Genomic DNA, 16,933 nt, shown 5'->3' with positions numbered 1-16,933 from the left:
ACACAACCCTCTTTCAGCACTGCCAAGGGACCACGTACAGCATGTCCGAAAACCAACTCATTAGGGCTAAACCCCGTACCTTCATGTACCGCCTCCCTTGCAGCCAACATTAACCATGGAAGACCCTCTTCCCAGTCTCCATCTAGTTCAGTACAGTATGCACGTAACAAGGATTTCAACGTCTGGTGAAACCTTTCCAAGGCACCTTGGCTTTGAGCGTGGTAAGCTGTTGATTGGTTCTTTTTAATTTTCAAAAGCTTCAACACCTGACCAAACATGTGAGACGAAAAATTGGAGCCTTGATCACTCTGGATGACTTTAGGAATACCAAATATCGAAATAAACTGCGACAAAGCCTTAACCACCGCTTTAGTTGTAATCGACCTCAACGGATAGGCAGCTGGATACCTAGTGGTTTGACACATCACTGTCAGCAGATACTTGCAACCAGACCTTGCACACGGTAATGGTCCCACACAATCCACAATGAGATGTGTAAATGGCTCACTTACAACTTCTATCGGCTGTAATGGTGCTGGTTTGACCTTCTGGTTTGGTTTCCCTGTTAACTGACACACATGGCATGTTCTAATATACTGCGACACATCTCCTTTTAGACGTGGCCAAAAGTAGTGTTTCAGGATGTTTAAACATGTTTTCCGAACACCAAAGTGTCCACACTCATCATGTGCGACTTTCAGGACAAGAGGACGAAACTTAGTTGGCACCACCAGCTGGAAAACATTATTCACCCCACCACCATCAGCCACAGGAACCCATTTTCTAAACAACAAGCCATTATGTAACAAGTATCCACTCAAAGCATTCTCCAGCTCTGCAACCGGCACAACACAGTCGAAAATTTCTTTCAACGAAGAATCCTGACGTTGCTCATCTAAAACTTCATTGTGTGTAAGTAATACCGAAAACTCAGACAAAGATGGAACCCCCACTGTATCACCAGACTTTCCATCTGGTGACAAGTCATGATCTGTTTTGGCCATAGCCCGAGTGATCACACAAGAGGACGTAACGTCTGGCACCACTGTAGAGCTCTCCTCAGACCCCGACTCAATCAGACCACCAGTGACTGAAAACGCTGGGGGAACATCAGCCCAGACTCTGCTACCTTCCAAACCGTTGCCCAGAATGAAATGTATCCCCTCGATTGGCAAAGCTGGCCGTACACCAACAGCTACCTCACCCTTAACAAGATCACAGTCAATATGCATCCTGTGAACAGGAATAGGGAGAACCTTTAATCCCATCCCCCGACTCAGCACGGTGTCACCAGTGTCACTTTCCTCAGACAAAGGCAAAACAGAATCAACAATAAAGGAGTCAAATGTGTCACGATCTGTCTGTGTTGTGTTTTGTCTTGTCTTTTTCTGTCTCTGGTTTCCTGTTTTGTTTTGAAATGTTTTCCTCCTTGTGTCTTCTCTGTTCCTTCTTCCTGTGTTTGCCTTCCTGTCTTAGTTTCCCTGGTGTGTCTGATTGTTTGATTGTGTTCACCTGTTGCCCTTGTGTTTCTGCCTCCCTTACCCCAGCTGTGTCTTGTCTTGTGATTACCCCTCTCTGTATTTAGTCTTGTCTTCCCCTGTGTGCCTTGTCGGTTCATTGTTTCTCCTGTCTCCCACCATGTTGGTCACGGTCAGTTTTTGTAGTACCTATGTGTTTCATGCCATGTTTTTGTTCAGCTTTTGGAATAAAGCTCGCTTTTGTTTCTAGACCTTTTTACCTTGTTTTGTAGTCTGCATTTGGGTCCTACCCTTTCCACGCATCCTAACAGAATGAACCGACCAGAATTGGACTCAGCAGACTCTGATTTTTTGTTGCTACAGGCGGAACGTCTTGGGTACTCTCTGGAGTACATTTTTTATACCTGGTATGACGCCACATCTATACGGGGTAGAGTGGCGGCTTTGAAGGAGGCACGCCAGGAGGTTGCTCGCAAGCCCGGGCTCAGGGGTTTGTTGCCTGAGTGGCTACAACATTTTACATGTGTTCCTGGAAGCTTTTCTCAAGCCTCTAACCCTTTCCTGGGATCCGACTACTGTGATGTTGGAGGTCCACGGCGTCTCCAAAAGGCCTCTAAGAGACGCAGGGCCAGGATTCCAGCCCGTGCCCCAGCAGCCATGGTTTCAGCCCCAGGTCTGGTCCCAGCAGCCATGGTTCCAGCCCCAGTTCTGGCCCCAGCAGCCATGGTTTCAGCCCCAGTTCTGGTCCCAGAAGCCATGGTTCCAGCCCCAGTTCTGGCCCCAGCAGCCATGGTTCCGGCCCCAGCAGCCAGGGTTCCGGCTTCAGTTTCGGCTCCAGTACTGGCTCCCCGGCCGACGCCAGCCCCCCGTGTTTTGTCAGTGGTTCGGCCCACTCCAGCCCCTCGTGTCCTGTCGGTGGTCCGGCCGACTCCAGCACCTCGTGTCCTGTTGGCTCTACGGCCGACGCCAGCCCCCCGTGTCCTGTTGGCTCTACGGCCGACGCCTACCCCATGTCCTGTACCGTTGGAGGTCCCGCCGACTACTCTCCTGCCGGGGGTCCTGCCAACCCTATGTCCTGTGATGTTGGAGGTCCCGCCGACTACTCTCCTGCCAGGGGTCCTGCCAACCCTATGTCCTGTGATGTTGGAGGTCCCGCCGACTACTCTCCTGCCGGGGGTCCTGCCAACCCTATGTCCTGTGATGTTGGAGGTCCCGCCGACTACTCTTCTGCCGGGGGTCCTGCCAACCCTATGTCCTGTGATGTTGGAGGTCCCGCCGACTACTCTCCTGCCGGGGGTCCTGCCAACCCTATGTCCTGTGATGTTGGAGGTCCCGCCGACTACTCTCCTGCCAGGGGTCTTGCCAACTCCATGTCCTGTGCCGTTGGGGGTTCCGCTGAGGGTCCTGCCAACTCCACGTCCAGTGTCGTTGGGGGTCCTGCCGACCCCATGTCCTGTCCCGTTGGGGGTCCCGCCGACTACTGCTCCGCCGGGTTTCCTGCCAACACCAGATCCTGTCCTGTTGGGGGTCCTGCCGACACCTACTCCGCCAGATTTCCTGCCTACACCATATCCTGTCCTGTTGGGGGTCCCGCCGACACCTGTCCTGCCAGGGGTCCTGCCAACTCTGTGTCCTGTCCTGTTGGAGGTCCCGCCGACACCTGTTCCACCGGGGGTCCTGCCAACTCTGTGTCCTGTTCCGTTGGGGGTCCAGTCGACACCAGCCCTTGCTCCATCCGGGGTCCCATTGACACCAGCCCATGTCATGTTCAGGACCCCGTCTACGCCTGTCCCGTCGGCTCCGGTTCCTGTCCGGCCGATACTGGGTTCTGCCCGTCCTCCGGAGCTGTCCCGTCAGCGCCTTCCTGCCCGTACTCCGGAGCTGTCTCGTCGCCGCCTTCTTGTTCGCCCTCGAGCCCGGCCCCCTGAGTGCCGCAGTCTTCGCCCTCGAGCCCGGCCTCCTGAGTTCTCCAGCCGCGGTCTTCGCCCTCGGGCTCGGCCCCCTGATTCTTCCAGCCGCTGCCTTCGCCCTCGAGCCCGGCCCCCTGAGAGCCGCTGCCTTTGCTCTCATGCCCGGCCCCCTGAGTTCGCCCGCTGTGGCCTTCGCCCCTTTTTGGACTCTGCCTTGCCCCCGGGCCGTCCGCCCGGGACCCCTTCCGGGCCCGTCCTCCGGACCCCCCCTCCACCCACCCTTTTGGAAATGTTGGACTATGTTTTTTGGGACGTCTGGGATCCGTCCCTTGAGGGGGGGGTTATGTCACGATCTGTCTGTGTTGTGTTGTCTCGTCTTTTTCTGTCTCTGGTTTCCTGTTTTGTTTTGAAATGTTTTCCTCCTTGTGTCTTCTCTGTTCCTTCTTCCTGTGTTTGCCTTCCTGTCTTAGTTTCCCTGGTGTGTCTGATTGTTTGATTGTGTTCACCTGTTGCCCTTGTGTTTCTGCCTCCCTTACCCCAGCTGTGTCTTGTCTTGTGATTACCCCTCTCTGTATTTAGTCTTGTCTTCCCCTGTGTGCCTTGTCGGTTCATTGTTTCTCCTGTCTCCCACCATGTTGGTCACGGTCAGTTTTTGTAGTACCTATGTGTTTCATGCCATGTTTTTGTTCAGCTTTTGGAATAAAGCTCGCTTTTGTTTCTAGACCTTTTTACCTTGTTTTGTAGTCTGCATTTGGGTCCTACCCTTTCCACGCATCCTAACAAAATGCCCCCGTGTCCCTCAAGATTTTAACTGGAACTCTGACATCGCTACCTACCAATGACACCGAGCCGTCTCTTATAAAAGGGGCAGACGATGCCAAAACATCTGATCCACAGAAGTGGGCTGTAAGCACATCGGTAACACAGCAGCTTTTCACAGGAGCAGCCAATGCAACCGGTTTAACGAAAAAACCTCCTCCCTTGGATTTTACCCTGAGCACAGGACAGTCTCCCTTCCAATGGCCCTTTTCCCGACAGTAGTTGCAAGTGTCGTTTTTTTTATCCACCTCAGATTTTACCAAACTAAGTTTCCTTGGATCCATCCCAACATCCCTTCTATTTCCTTCACAAACAGTTAGTGCCCCAGAGCGTCCTCCGAACCTGTTCTTATGAAGCAACACGAACTCATCAGCTGCCACAGCAGCTCCAGCCGCGGAAATGAACTTGTGCTCTGTTATGTAGGTAGCAATCTTGTCAGGAAGAATATTTTTGAACTGTTCCAAAATCGTGAGTTCACACAAATCGTCAAAAGAATCGATTTCAAGAGCAGTTAACCAACGCTTAAAATGAACAGACAAATCCCTCGCCATCTCCACATATGTTCAGTGGCGTTTTTATATGTACAAAAGTGGTGGGGCACAAAAAACTTAGATGTCTATATATAAGCTTCTGCAGTGACGTGACGTGCAGTGAGGTTCATGGCTGGTGAGGCACTGGCACTGACTCTTCAGGTTTACAAATATTATATTTTGACCTAAACCAAAATATAATATTATTTTCAAAAGCTTTTTTTGTCTGATGCTTCGATTAATTTTAAACAGACAGTTCAACAAAAGGATACCCAAAAAATGTCATTTTATCATTTAAATATTGAATTGTTCTCTCTTAGTAAGATCCCATTTTCAATAAAATGGCGGTCTTACCTTGACTTGAAGATGAAGTCCATTTGCCTATCCTTCTGGACAAACATTTCTATTACTTTTTTTGTAAAAGTCCTCCTTATGTTCTTGTAGTTTCAAAAGTCTATCATAAATCTAATCCATAGATTTATGATAAAAAAATTATATAAGTAGGGTAGACATGTGGATGTTATCCGGCTAATCAAAACGTGCATTTATCTAACAGGTACGTTTCCCACAGATCTTATTTCGAGCTATTTTCTAAAATCCTCTGGAGAAATCTCATTGCTTTTTTGTGCTTACTTCCTGGTTTTAGGACGCGTCACTGCAGCTCTCTCGTCTCCTCTTCACACACCACACTTTTCGCGGCACACGTACTTACAGCCAATCAGCTCTGAATGATTTGAGATGACGTATGGTGGGGATGGTAGCTCCATGCCCCTCTGGTCATTATTTTTTTGCCACACACATTTCATTACAAAATACTCTGAGCATGCGCAGTGAAGTTTTTACAGTCACCGTTGACTTCACAGCGAGAGGAAGGGGCATAATCAGGTTTTGTCCCACATGGCTCTAAACAGCTCAATAGGCACACACTGTGACTGTAGACACACTAATTAGAAGAACACAGACTAAAACAGCAATGTACAGACGAATCAGATGATTAAACATGATCTTAAAATATATTTTATATATATATATATTTTTTTTTTTGCATTTTTGTAATCATTATTTGTAATACTTTCTGCTGACACTAGGTGGGGCTGTGCCCCACCTGCCCCTAATGACCAGTCGCCACTGCATATGTTTGATCTTGTTTTTGCTCAAAGAACCTAAAACGCTGTCGATAGGCCTCTGGCACGAGTTCATATGCTCTAAGCACCGCTGATTTTATTTTACTATAGCTAGAGCTATCTTCCAGACATAAGGAGGAATATGCAGACTGCGCTCTTCCTGTGAGAACACACTGAAGCATCAGAGCGCAGTCTGCATCAGGCCACTCTCTAGCCCTAGCTACACGTTCAAATAACAAAAAAAACGTGTCAGGATCACTTTCATTAAAGTGAGGCAGCAAGCGCAGGTTATTAACATCAAAGCGATGAGGAGACCTGGGCACCTGTTCACCCTGCCCCTCACCGGACAACGCGCCATCTCTGAGAATAGCCAGACGATGTCCCTCCCACTCTATCTTGGCTTTCTCAGATTCTTGTCGCATCCGCTCCACTGTGATTTCCTTTTCCCACTTTATTTTTTCGTGTTCCTGCTGTAACAACAACATTTCCCTCTGCTGCTCAAAATAAAGTGCACTTGCCTGAAAACGAGGTTTTAACAAAACCCCCTCTTCCTTTGCAGCAAAAACTCCCGTCTCCCTTAACGTTGACACTATAGAGTCTTTAATGTTGTCTTTCACCCTTCTATCCCCGACAATAGACACAGCGAAATGCTCAGCAATTAAGAGCAGCTGCTCTCTTGAAAAAGTGCCCAGCAACTCCTGAGACGGAGCTTCAACAAATGCCTCTACGTCAGCCATATTAACTTCCAACGACCCCTCACCGGAACACAACACCGGACCTTTAAACCGAGAGATGAGGGGAAAAAAACAAACACAAAAACAAACCGGACAGATACCACCACGCTTGTTATGCGTGATGCGTCCAAAGTGGAACAACACTAATGTTCTGATTGGAGTTTCCCCACTAACTCACCATCCCACTGACTAATCTCCTCCCTAGTCTTCATGCAGTTACTTGTGGTGGGTATTTATGCACCGGAGACCGCTGGCCCAGCAAAGCGACTAGCAAGCTAGCAACACTACTGTGACCACGGCCATGCTCCCAAGCCGAAGCTTCAACCACTTTCTCCGCAACACTACACACCCCGCTCAACAATCCCAAGGGAACCGCCGCTTAACCTGCCAGGGAAAACTCTGCACCGCTCCGCACCAACAAACCCCCACGAGAGAAAAAGGAGAAAAACAAACCAAAACAAACAGCTGAACACGGCTAAGAACAACTAGCAACCACTCTCCCGAAATATAATACCAAACAAATCAAAGCCTCACAAAGTAATTAAATATGTCCCCAAACAACGATCTGAAATGTCCTTCCCACAACGAGCCGAAACATAGAAACCGGCCGCACTGCAAACGCGCTCCCAACAAACTTTATACACGCGCACCAACTCCCAACACAAATCTTACCTATCCGTTGCTGTATCACAGATAAAAGAAGTGGACGAGCCCCCATCTGTCATGGCCTGGCTCTTGGCCATAACAAAAAGCGTGGGAAAGGACAAGAACATATATGAAAAATATATTTATTAACAAAAGTTTAACGTAAACCAAGAAAAACTAACACAAAGGAAAAGCCAAAAAGGCTAAGCGACGTGGCTGCTCCGCGGTCAGGTCCCCTCCAACAGCCGCCAGGTGTCCTCAATCAGGGCGTCACAAGCAGAGGAGAAACATTAAAGGGCCATGCACCCCACAGGAGACCTTGAAGCAGGGGTCGTCACATACTGCCATGTGGTAAATACTTGTGTATGCTGCTCTTGCTCTCTTGCACTTTTTGCATATCATGTATTTGTTTTTGCTATGTTTGTAAAATGTAAATTTCTTAAATGTTTTTATGTGAGGGACTGCAAATGGAAATGAGCTCAAAGCTAAATCTGGCACTGTTACGCTTGACACATTTGAATGTTTTAAGTGTTCATTACAGTGCATTGTCCCTGCCAAATAAACGATTAAAGGGCACATGTCATGGCCATTTCCACTGATCATAATTACATTGTTGAGGTATACTAAAATAGATTTATACTGTGCAATTTTCCAAACTCACATTGGTTTCGCATACAGCATCTCTGTAAAGTATGTGTATTCAGCAGTATTCACTCTCTCCACTAAACGACTCGTTGGAGCTCTTGCTCCCCCCCCTCCCTGTGAGCCTAGTGTGCTCCGATTGGTCAGCTCGGCCACTCTGTTCTGATTAGTCAACCACCAGAGAGGCTCCGCCCGCTTTTTTCGGCTCGCTCTCAGAACATCAGTCTTATAATGGCGTCGGTACAGCCGTATATTTTATACGCTAACTAACCGAACTGTACCAACAACTGTTGTTATAGAAGAGTGTGACGGCCCCAGGGCCTTTGTGCAGGCGTGTTGCAGGTCTTACGATGGGGTGGAGCTGAAGAGGCTAATCAGCGCGATCACGGACACCTGGCCGGAGCCGAGGTGCTATTAAGCCCAGCTGCCCGGAGTCACACGGCGGCCCCTGTCTCTCTCCAAAGCGGCTGCAGAAAGACGAACTCGGCGATCCTCTCCACTCGACCACCTATCTCTGCATTTACCACAATAAATGTGCCGTGGTTTTGTAAACTCGTGTATGTCTCCTTGTCTTTCCGTTGTGGCCTACGAGCCGGTCATAACAAAGAGTAAGTTATTTTTACCTGTAATAAACTACTACTGTTTGATGAGAAATCAAATCATGGTTTGCTATATATGAATGATATGTTATAGGAGCAAATAATTCAGGGAAGAAAGGATAGGCCTACTAAGTATTTCCATCAAACTTTATTTTTAGAAATGTACAAAATGAACATAAATATACATATATACATATATCATCCATTCCTCCCCGCATCTTGCCTGGGCGCAGCCGGGGCTTTTTAGGACGATGCATCAGTGTGGTAGTCCCGTCCCCGTCATGTATTGTCCGGCAGGATCTGGCTGGACGAAATCAAATGCAAATCACAAAATATTAGAGAAACTTGGTTGTCTTAGATTCGTTAGTAGTAGTTGTGGTAGGAGTGTGGATCTATCTAATCCATCTAATGAACAGCTTGCCAGCTAATATGCTAACCTAGCTTTCTTGTTTACTTTGGTAGCTAACACGATATGAACGCTAGCTCGGAGGAACGGCAACTATAATGTAGTGTAATAAAACTACTATGAACAAAAGCTAGTGGTTCATATTAGGCTAGCAATAACGTGTTTCTAATTGCAATCTTATACGGGTATTCTGCTACGTTCGGTCATACATTGTAACTTGCATGAATACATTGTTTTGCGCTAGCATGTATAGCTAGCCTCGTTAGCTATACATGCAGTATGTACATGTACTGTCACAATGTACGGTAAATCACCCGGAGTATACTGTATGAGTATTCCGTGTGTGTGACTGCAGACATTCTCCTGCCATGACAAACATGTAAGGCCATCTGCTGACATTGTAGTTGATATATTTAAACGCTAGCAACGTAGCATAACACAAATGTTTTTCCGATCAAACCCATGTCTAGCTCCGTTGGTTAGATCGGTAGCATACACGCTACGCTATAATGCCGGTTCTTCGAACCTCTGAAGGAACAGTGTTAAAAAGACATTTCAACCACTGACTTCGTCGTGGTTCTTCCGTCGGTAGGACAAACAGCTCAGATTTCTCCTCACATTTCAGGAAACAGGTCCTTGGCAGTGGCATGACTGGATCGATTGTGAACTGAACCAGAGCTTCCAACAGTAAATGTTAGGCTGGCAGAGGGTGCGGCCAGCGCCGCTGGGTGTGGCCATAGCTCTTCGGGATTGGTCCATTTCGTTCCGGGTACCGCATGACATCAGGCCGTACCCGGAACTAAATGGAAGACTCAAATGGGCAGTGACGTATCTCCAACGAGGCATTTTGGGGAGGTATTTTCTGTGTTAGAGTTTTACTCGCGACAGGGTGTACTTTGAGGGTTTTGACTCTGCACACCGTTTACATGCATAAAAACCTTCATAACACACAAGGGGACGGGTAATAACCGGAAAAGCATGACATGGGAGCTTTAAATAAAAAATAAAATGTATGTTTTTTCAGTAATTTTATTTGTCAGAACCTAACCTAACAAAAAAAGTATATAGTAAAATTGTCTGAAAGCATTCAAGCAGCAACCTCCTAACAAAACAACAGAAAACACATTCTTACCCTGTTTTAAATTGTAAATAGTTTACAAATAATTTGATTTATTTAATTAACTTCCTCTATCACCTTTTTCTTTTTAAAAATGGAACACTGTGAATATACCAGGTCTGGTAGCTTTTTATGTATTTTAGACATATGAAGCTGTTTGGAGATTAGCAGACAGGGGCAGCACATTATATAAGGAAACGTTTCCTGTTGCTTCTACTAAACACCTTCAAAGAAAAAGACAAGGCTAATTTACAAATGTATTAGTATATTTATGTTTGAGGATTGATCAGACATGTCAGTTCTCTGCCTCTGCTGAAGCCGTGTCCTTTTCTGCACCTGACAGAAGAAAACACACGTTAACACTGAACGGCACATCAACTCTGTGTTTGCAATATTTTGAACTGTTGAATGTATTCCTCAGAAACATCATCAACAATAAAGGCTGACCTTCAGATGATGGTACATTTACAGCAGGTCTGTTATATTCTAGTTTTTTTTTATAAAGCTCACATGAAGTGTGTGTGCCTGTCCACAGCGTCAAGTCGGTTACACACTTGGGGATCCACTTGAGGATGGCAGGCGAGCCCGACTCCCCCCACTCACCCTCAGCTCGGTCCTGGATAGAATGAAGAACACACTGTGAGAAAATGTTCTACAATATATTGTTAACATTCATTTTGGTTTGATTTGCAAGCAAAACGCACACCATTAAGTACGCACCTTCAACACACTTTTATTTACATGTAACGGGCTGCCCAATTAATCCAAATGTAATACCACAATATGCTTGTTTGGTATAGATCCTCTTAAAAAAATCACACCATGATCATTGAAAAATAATGATAATGTGAATCGCAAATCATATCGCATTGGCAATATCAGTCAATCACAACTAGTCATTTTTCTAAATTGTGCAGCCACAAACATGAATCCTGAAGTTATGATAAAGTCACTCAACGTGACTGATCGTCATGCATATAAAGTCAAACATGCACTTAGAACAGATGAACTAAGGAAGAAGGAGTTCTAGCAGACAGAAAGGACACGCCTGTCTCTACTGACACACTCTGGAGTTAGAGCACCTCCTCGGTGCTGAGGTACCCCTCTCTGGAGCCTAGGTAGGGGGACCGCTGTGTTTTTAGATTTGTACCGTTCTCCTCATCAGTCGCTGGCTGGAGTTTAAGTTAAGAGAGTTGTTATGGTTACCTTGTGTCTCAGTGTCATATCATGAATGCTATCCCTTCTGTTTGCAGACACAGTAAGGAGAAAGAGTTGTGTGGTTGTGTGATCACCTGCTCAGCGGGGCGGTATTCACCGTGCTGCTCACAGCCGTCAAACACGTACTTCCCCGGGCCGGACGGCTGAGGAGAAAATAATCTGCTGTGATTGTTACTGAACACAATGTAAAACATGTTTTATTACAACCTGGGTTTTATTTGTGTGTATTGTGTTGTGTATGTGTTTAATGTGGTATGTACACTTTAGTTGGTGAATAAAATGTTGTTAAAACATTGTATAAGCATTTTGTGAGGTATTAAAGTAAAACTTACATTATTGTTGACAAAGTTACCCATGTATCTGTTGTTAGAGTGGATATACTCCCCAGCTGACTCCATCTTGCCATTTACCCATGAGCCCTTGTACTTGGAGACAGTTTCCTGGTAGTTGTAAATGCCCTGGCCATGCCTAGCAATCACATGAGACCAAGGATGTCAGCAGTTCTGAAATGCTATTAACGGTATTTACTGTAGAATGGTAATGTTCAGGTAAAAAGGTGTCGATATTGAAACTTAGCTTTGGTTGAAAATAAATCTACATCCTGTATATTGAAATCACTTTGTCAGGCTGTTGAAATAACATATGCAACCTAGTTGTCTACAGCAGTGATTTACCAAAGGTCTTAATCATTGAGTGTAGACAGTGTTGTAAGGAGTACTCATACTAGAAATACTACAGTGTAAAAATACTCTGTTACAATTAAAGTCCTGCATTTCAAATCTTACTTAGGTAAAATAACAAAAGTATTGGCATTCAAATATACTTAAAGTACCAAAAGTAAAAGTAGTCATTGTGCATAATGTCCCATGTTAGAATCATATTTATTAAATAACTGGATTATTTTTTGAATGCTGGTAAAGATTGTGCTACTTGTATCTACTGCTGCTGTATATCTTAACCTATACTTTTATACCATAGTTTATTTATATTTTGTTTAAGCTAATGATCTGAATCTGTACAGCAACTAGTAACTCATTTAGTCAAATACATGTAATAGAGTAAACAAGTATAATATTGGCTTCCAAAAAGCATTGGAGTAGAAGTATAAAGTAGCATAAAATAAAATACCTACAGTAAGTAAAGTATAAGTACCCCAAAATCTTACTTAAGTACAATACTTGAGTAAATATTGTTCACTACATTACACCACTGAGGTTAGATAATGGAAAACCAAGCTGGCTTTTAAATCCAGATGGCACAGAGAATTGTGTGCTTTCACAAAATGTAGATATACCTCATATGATGAAGCCACTCCCCCTCATAAGCATCTCCATTGGGGTAGGTGTAGAGACCATGACCCTGTCTCAGGTCCTCAACCCACAAACCTAACACACACAAAGTTGCCAGCTGAAAAATAGTATTATCTTCACAAAACTGTAAACGGACACACACTGATGGAATGTTGGCAACTATCCCAAAATAATATGATTCTTGTACCTTCATATTTAGAGCCGTCGGGATAGTAGAAGGTGCCGTGTCCATGTTTCATGTTCTGGTAATAGTCTCCAACATATCTCGCCCCATTCTTGAAGCAATATGTCCCCTATAGTCAAGATGAATTGTCAAAGAGACATTTATCTTGCAGGAAGCACACGTGGCAGGTACATTCAGAAACAGACGCTTTGCCACGGCCTGCCACATGGCCTCTGTTGCAGGAGCTGCACTGACTGGCCGTTTGAAGCTGATGCTGACTGACCTGTCTATGCACGTTGCCAGGACAACACTGTAAAATGTGCAATCTATTTGTCAAAAACATTTATTTTTGAAATTATTACTCCTGTTATTCACTTTAACTTTGGGTGCTTAATGAGTTAAAGGGAACTACTGTGTTTACTTGTTATATTCATGATGATAAACAAGATGTATTATGATTAAATAAAGAAATATAATTGCCAAAGATAAATATCAGTATTGACATACAGTAGCAACGTGTACACCTTTTACAAGTCTGTACAAATCGGTGGTCGTCTACTACAACAATCTTATTTTCCAATTGCATATATACCATTTTAAATCTTTCATGGACCTTGGCCCAGTGATGTCCTTAATATGAACATGTATGAGGAATCCTAGCTAAACAGCAGTCACATATTTAGAAGAACAATAAACGTTTTCCTAACCTTAACATAGGTTCTAAGTTAGAAGCTATTTTAAGGTTAGGAAAACGTTTTTCTACTGTTGGGGTCTTACTCCTACCTGTCCGTGCCTCCTGCCGCTCTCGTACCCGCCCTGATACACGTCCCCGTTGGGCAGGACGGCTCTCCCGGCTCCGTGCCTCTCTCCGGCTCCGTTCCTCCCGCCGTCATACTCCTGCGGGGACACGGCAGAGCGGATCACACAGTCTGTAGCCTGCTAATGCTAACGTTAGCTTCAGCCAGCGTAATTCCTTACAACAAAGCAAAGATGTCTGACTCACTCACAGACAGACAATAAACTCACCCCAAGTTTCCCGCGTTCATCATCAAACTCATCAGAACCGACATCCGACATGTTTCTGACTCCTTTGTCCCGGTGTGTGCGCTCTGCTGTTTACAGTTACCATGACAACGGCCAATTCCACGTGACCAGAAGTTGCATAGGTGTTAAAGAGCAGCTTGCAGGTTTTTTTTTTTTACTACATTTATGCTTAACCTTGCCTGAAAATTACAATTAAAAAAGTGAATGCAGGATTTGATATGTTTTACGAGACATAAGGGCAGGAATTCAGAGGGGGAAGTAGCCGTTTTGTTTTTTAAAACGCGTCATATTACGTCACATAAGGGAGCAACTTTCTCGGACTCCTTCTCTGCCCAATTCTCGGTAGTAGTTGGTAGTTGGTTTGAGCGGTTGTGATTTAGTGAGCTTGTATTTTTTCGGTAATTTTACATTGCATTTCACCATTTTTAATCATGGTGAGCTATTGTGTTTGTGCAGGTTGCACAAATTTGCCAGACTTATTACTGAATATCGTTCTTAATGTGATACCAAGTCCATCTGAGACCTGTGTACACCTTCAGACAGCCTCCAAGTGAAGCGTACGTTGTTTACTCACAGTTTGAAAGCAGCGTGGAGAAGTCTTCAGCTGTGATAAGCTGTGATCCGCTCGAATAAATCATTAACACCAGCTATTGTTGCCCGACTTATCACTGAATATCGTTCCTAATGTGATACCAAGTCCATCTGAGACCTGTGTACACCTTCAGACAGCCTCCCAGTGAAGTGTACGTTGTTTACTCAGTTTGAAAGCAGCGTGGAGAAGTCTTCAGCTGTGGTAAACTGTGATCCGACTTCTGTGACTATCTACCAGCGACCATGTTTAATATGAAAGACTGCACACACGTTTATCCCTTATAACTTTGCAGCAAAACACTCACGTCAATAAATCCTTTACAAGCTATTGTTGTTGTCAGTCTTACATTTGTATCATATATCGTTAATAGATGTCGAGTCGATATGATACCCTATGCTGTTAAGTATTTTATTTTGGTGAGTCTGTCGCAAGACAGAAAAGACAGGCAGTATTGCTAGAATATAAACCTTTTTTTAATTGCATTCTGTTTCTAGCACAACAGCTTCGGTCCAGGTTTACATCCTATCAGCTACTGCATTAGTAGACATAGCAACAGGAAATGGGGGGCCTATTTAGAAAGTTAGCGTTTAAAAATGTCTATATTGTGAGGCTAAATATTATATTGTATAGCATAATGTTGCATGGCAAATGTAACGAAACACATGGCCTGATTTGCATATTGGAACTTTATGTGTGCACTAGAACACATTCATATGTAAAATTAACACTTATCACAACATAATGTGGGCTCGCAGGCTGATAAACTAGGATATCTGATCTCGGTGGGTCTTAATGAGGCTTGATACAGACCTCAGTCAGTATATACTATTTCTAAGCAAATGCCTACTATAATATGTATATTATATATTATAAGTGTACATACATTCGCTCACATTATAAATGATGGTCGGGTTGCATTTTTCTGGAACTTTTTAACAAGGTTAATGTAACAAATTGAAGTGTGGTGGTCTAATATGTCGTGTTGATCCGTGGTGCACTCATAATGCGCAGGGTTCGAGTGATTTTTGCTGTTGGGACTCGGGTTTGAGTCCAGTATGAACTTTTTTGTTATTTTCATGTCGATGGACACTGAATATTATGTTTGAATAGAGGATTCCTAATATTGTTTGCCGAGACCAACATTAATAACCCATCAGCATTTTAAAGTCTAAATATCCCTGCACATGCTGCAATGACATTTCTGCTGCTATCTTTGCAAAACGAGTTAACAGTCACATCTTATCTGGATGAGTGCTGCAGAATACTGTTTTTATAAGGGATAAATGTGTGTGTAGTCTTTCATATTAAACATGATCGCTGGTAGATAGCCACAGAAGTCAAAGTTTAACCTGGGTGGATCCCAGTTGACCCTGGGCGGATCGCAGTTTACCTGAGAGGATCACAGTTTACCTGAGAGGATCACAGCTTACCACAGCTGAAGACTTCTCCACGCTGCTTTCAAACTGAGTAAACAACGTACGCTTCACTGGGAGGCTGTCTGAAGGTGTACACAGGCCTCAGATGGACTTGGTATCACATTAGGAACGATATTCAGTGATAAGTCGGGCAACAATAGCTGGTTTAAATGATTTATTGGAGCTCGCAATGTTTTGAACAGACATCCCCAGTCAACTCGTTTTTCTAAGACTAATCAAGTGTGAGCCAGTTGTATACTGTGCTAGTGCGAAGGTAAAACAACAGAAAAAGCACATAAGATAAAAGTGAAAGCTGAAGAGTCCAATAATGGACCCTAACCACCTTAACATGTGTTTGTACAACAGCCTCAGTTGATATAGTCACATTAACCAGTCGGAGACTAGGCTCACACATGTTCACCAGAAATCTCCACACTGAGTAAAATGGATACACTCAGTTCGGGAATCCTTACCATTTCCATTCTTATTATTTCTTTAATAATGATGGTTATGATGAGTTGTTATTTCTGCTTTAGACCAGATTATTTGGAAAATGCAGTAAATTATTCCTGGGGACTGCTTTGTTTTTAATCTGTTAGCACAACTATGGGTAACAGTTTTGTAGTCAGTATTCAATAATGTAATTGGTCTGAGATGATCTAATAATTGTGGTTCCTTGCCAGATTTGGGAATAAGAGTTATAATACCTTCTCTGATAGTGGAAGGAAATGCCATAACTTTAAACTATGACCATTTCTTATTTCTGTTGAGCGATTTACCAACCTGAATAGAATATTAATTAATACCTCATTTTAAATTAAAGAAATTCCCATTTAGAAATGTACAATTTCACAGACATCAAGCAATATTAATTTAAAAGGATCTCATCACATTTAAAATATATGGTTTGAATACTAAAACAAAATTATTTACATTTCAACAAACAATAATTAAATTTCCAATACCCTATACATAATGTTCTTCAGAGACAAAGTTCATTACAAAGGAGGAAATAACCAGAAATCTGTTCTTGATTTCTTTGAATTATGTGGTTCAAACCGGGAATATTGCATGATGTCTGGATTTTGAAGGCGCCAAGGATCAGATAAGTTATGAGAGCTCCAAAAATGACATAAAATTGGGTTCTTAGAGCTATATTGAAATTTGGGAGGATATCTGTCCAGCCG

The 16,933-nt window shown here is 44.0% G+C and overlaps 1 protein-coding gene across 2 annotated transcripts; it reads right to left on the bottom strand.

The window, feature by feature from the left end:
• Positions 1-9,887: 9,887 nt before the first annotated feature.
• On the bottom strand, positions 9,888-13,985 carry rsph1 (radial spoke head component 1). Of its 2 annotated transcripts, XM_034132032.1 has the most exons (9): positions 13,722-13,985; positions 13,479-13,592; positions 12,720-12,825; positions 12,517-12,607; positions 11,555-11,690; positions 11,297-11,365; positions 11,087-11,176; positions 10,515-10,620; positions 9,888-10,340 (listed from the first exon to the last, which is right to left on the bottom strand). In XM_034132032.1, exons 1-9 carry the CDS (start codon positions 13,770-13,772, stop codon positions 10,300-10,302), a joined length of 804 nt encoding a protein of 267 aa, XP_033987923.1. In that variant the 5' UTR covers positions 13,773-13,985; the 3' UTR covers positions 9,888-10,299. The 2 variants fall into 2 exon arrangements, with proteins under 2 accessions (XP_033987923.1, XP_033987924.1); XM_034132033.1 differs by lacking the exon at positions 11,087-11,176 and having other exon boundaries at positions 9,893-10,340.
• Between the last annotated feature and the right edge of the window lie 2,948 nt (positions 13,986-16,933).

Source organism: Trematomus bernacchii, unplaced genomic scaffold, assembly GCF_902827165.1.
Source record: "Trematomus bernacchii unplaced genomic scaffold, fTreBer1.1, whole genome shotgun sequence".
Lineage (NCBI taxonomy): Eukaryota > Metazoa > Chordata > Actinopteri > Perciformes > Nototheniidae > Trematomus > Trematomus bernacchii.
The sequence above is the reverse complement of the archived record's forward strand: the minus strand, read 5'-3'. Positions and strand labels throughout refer to the sequence as shown.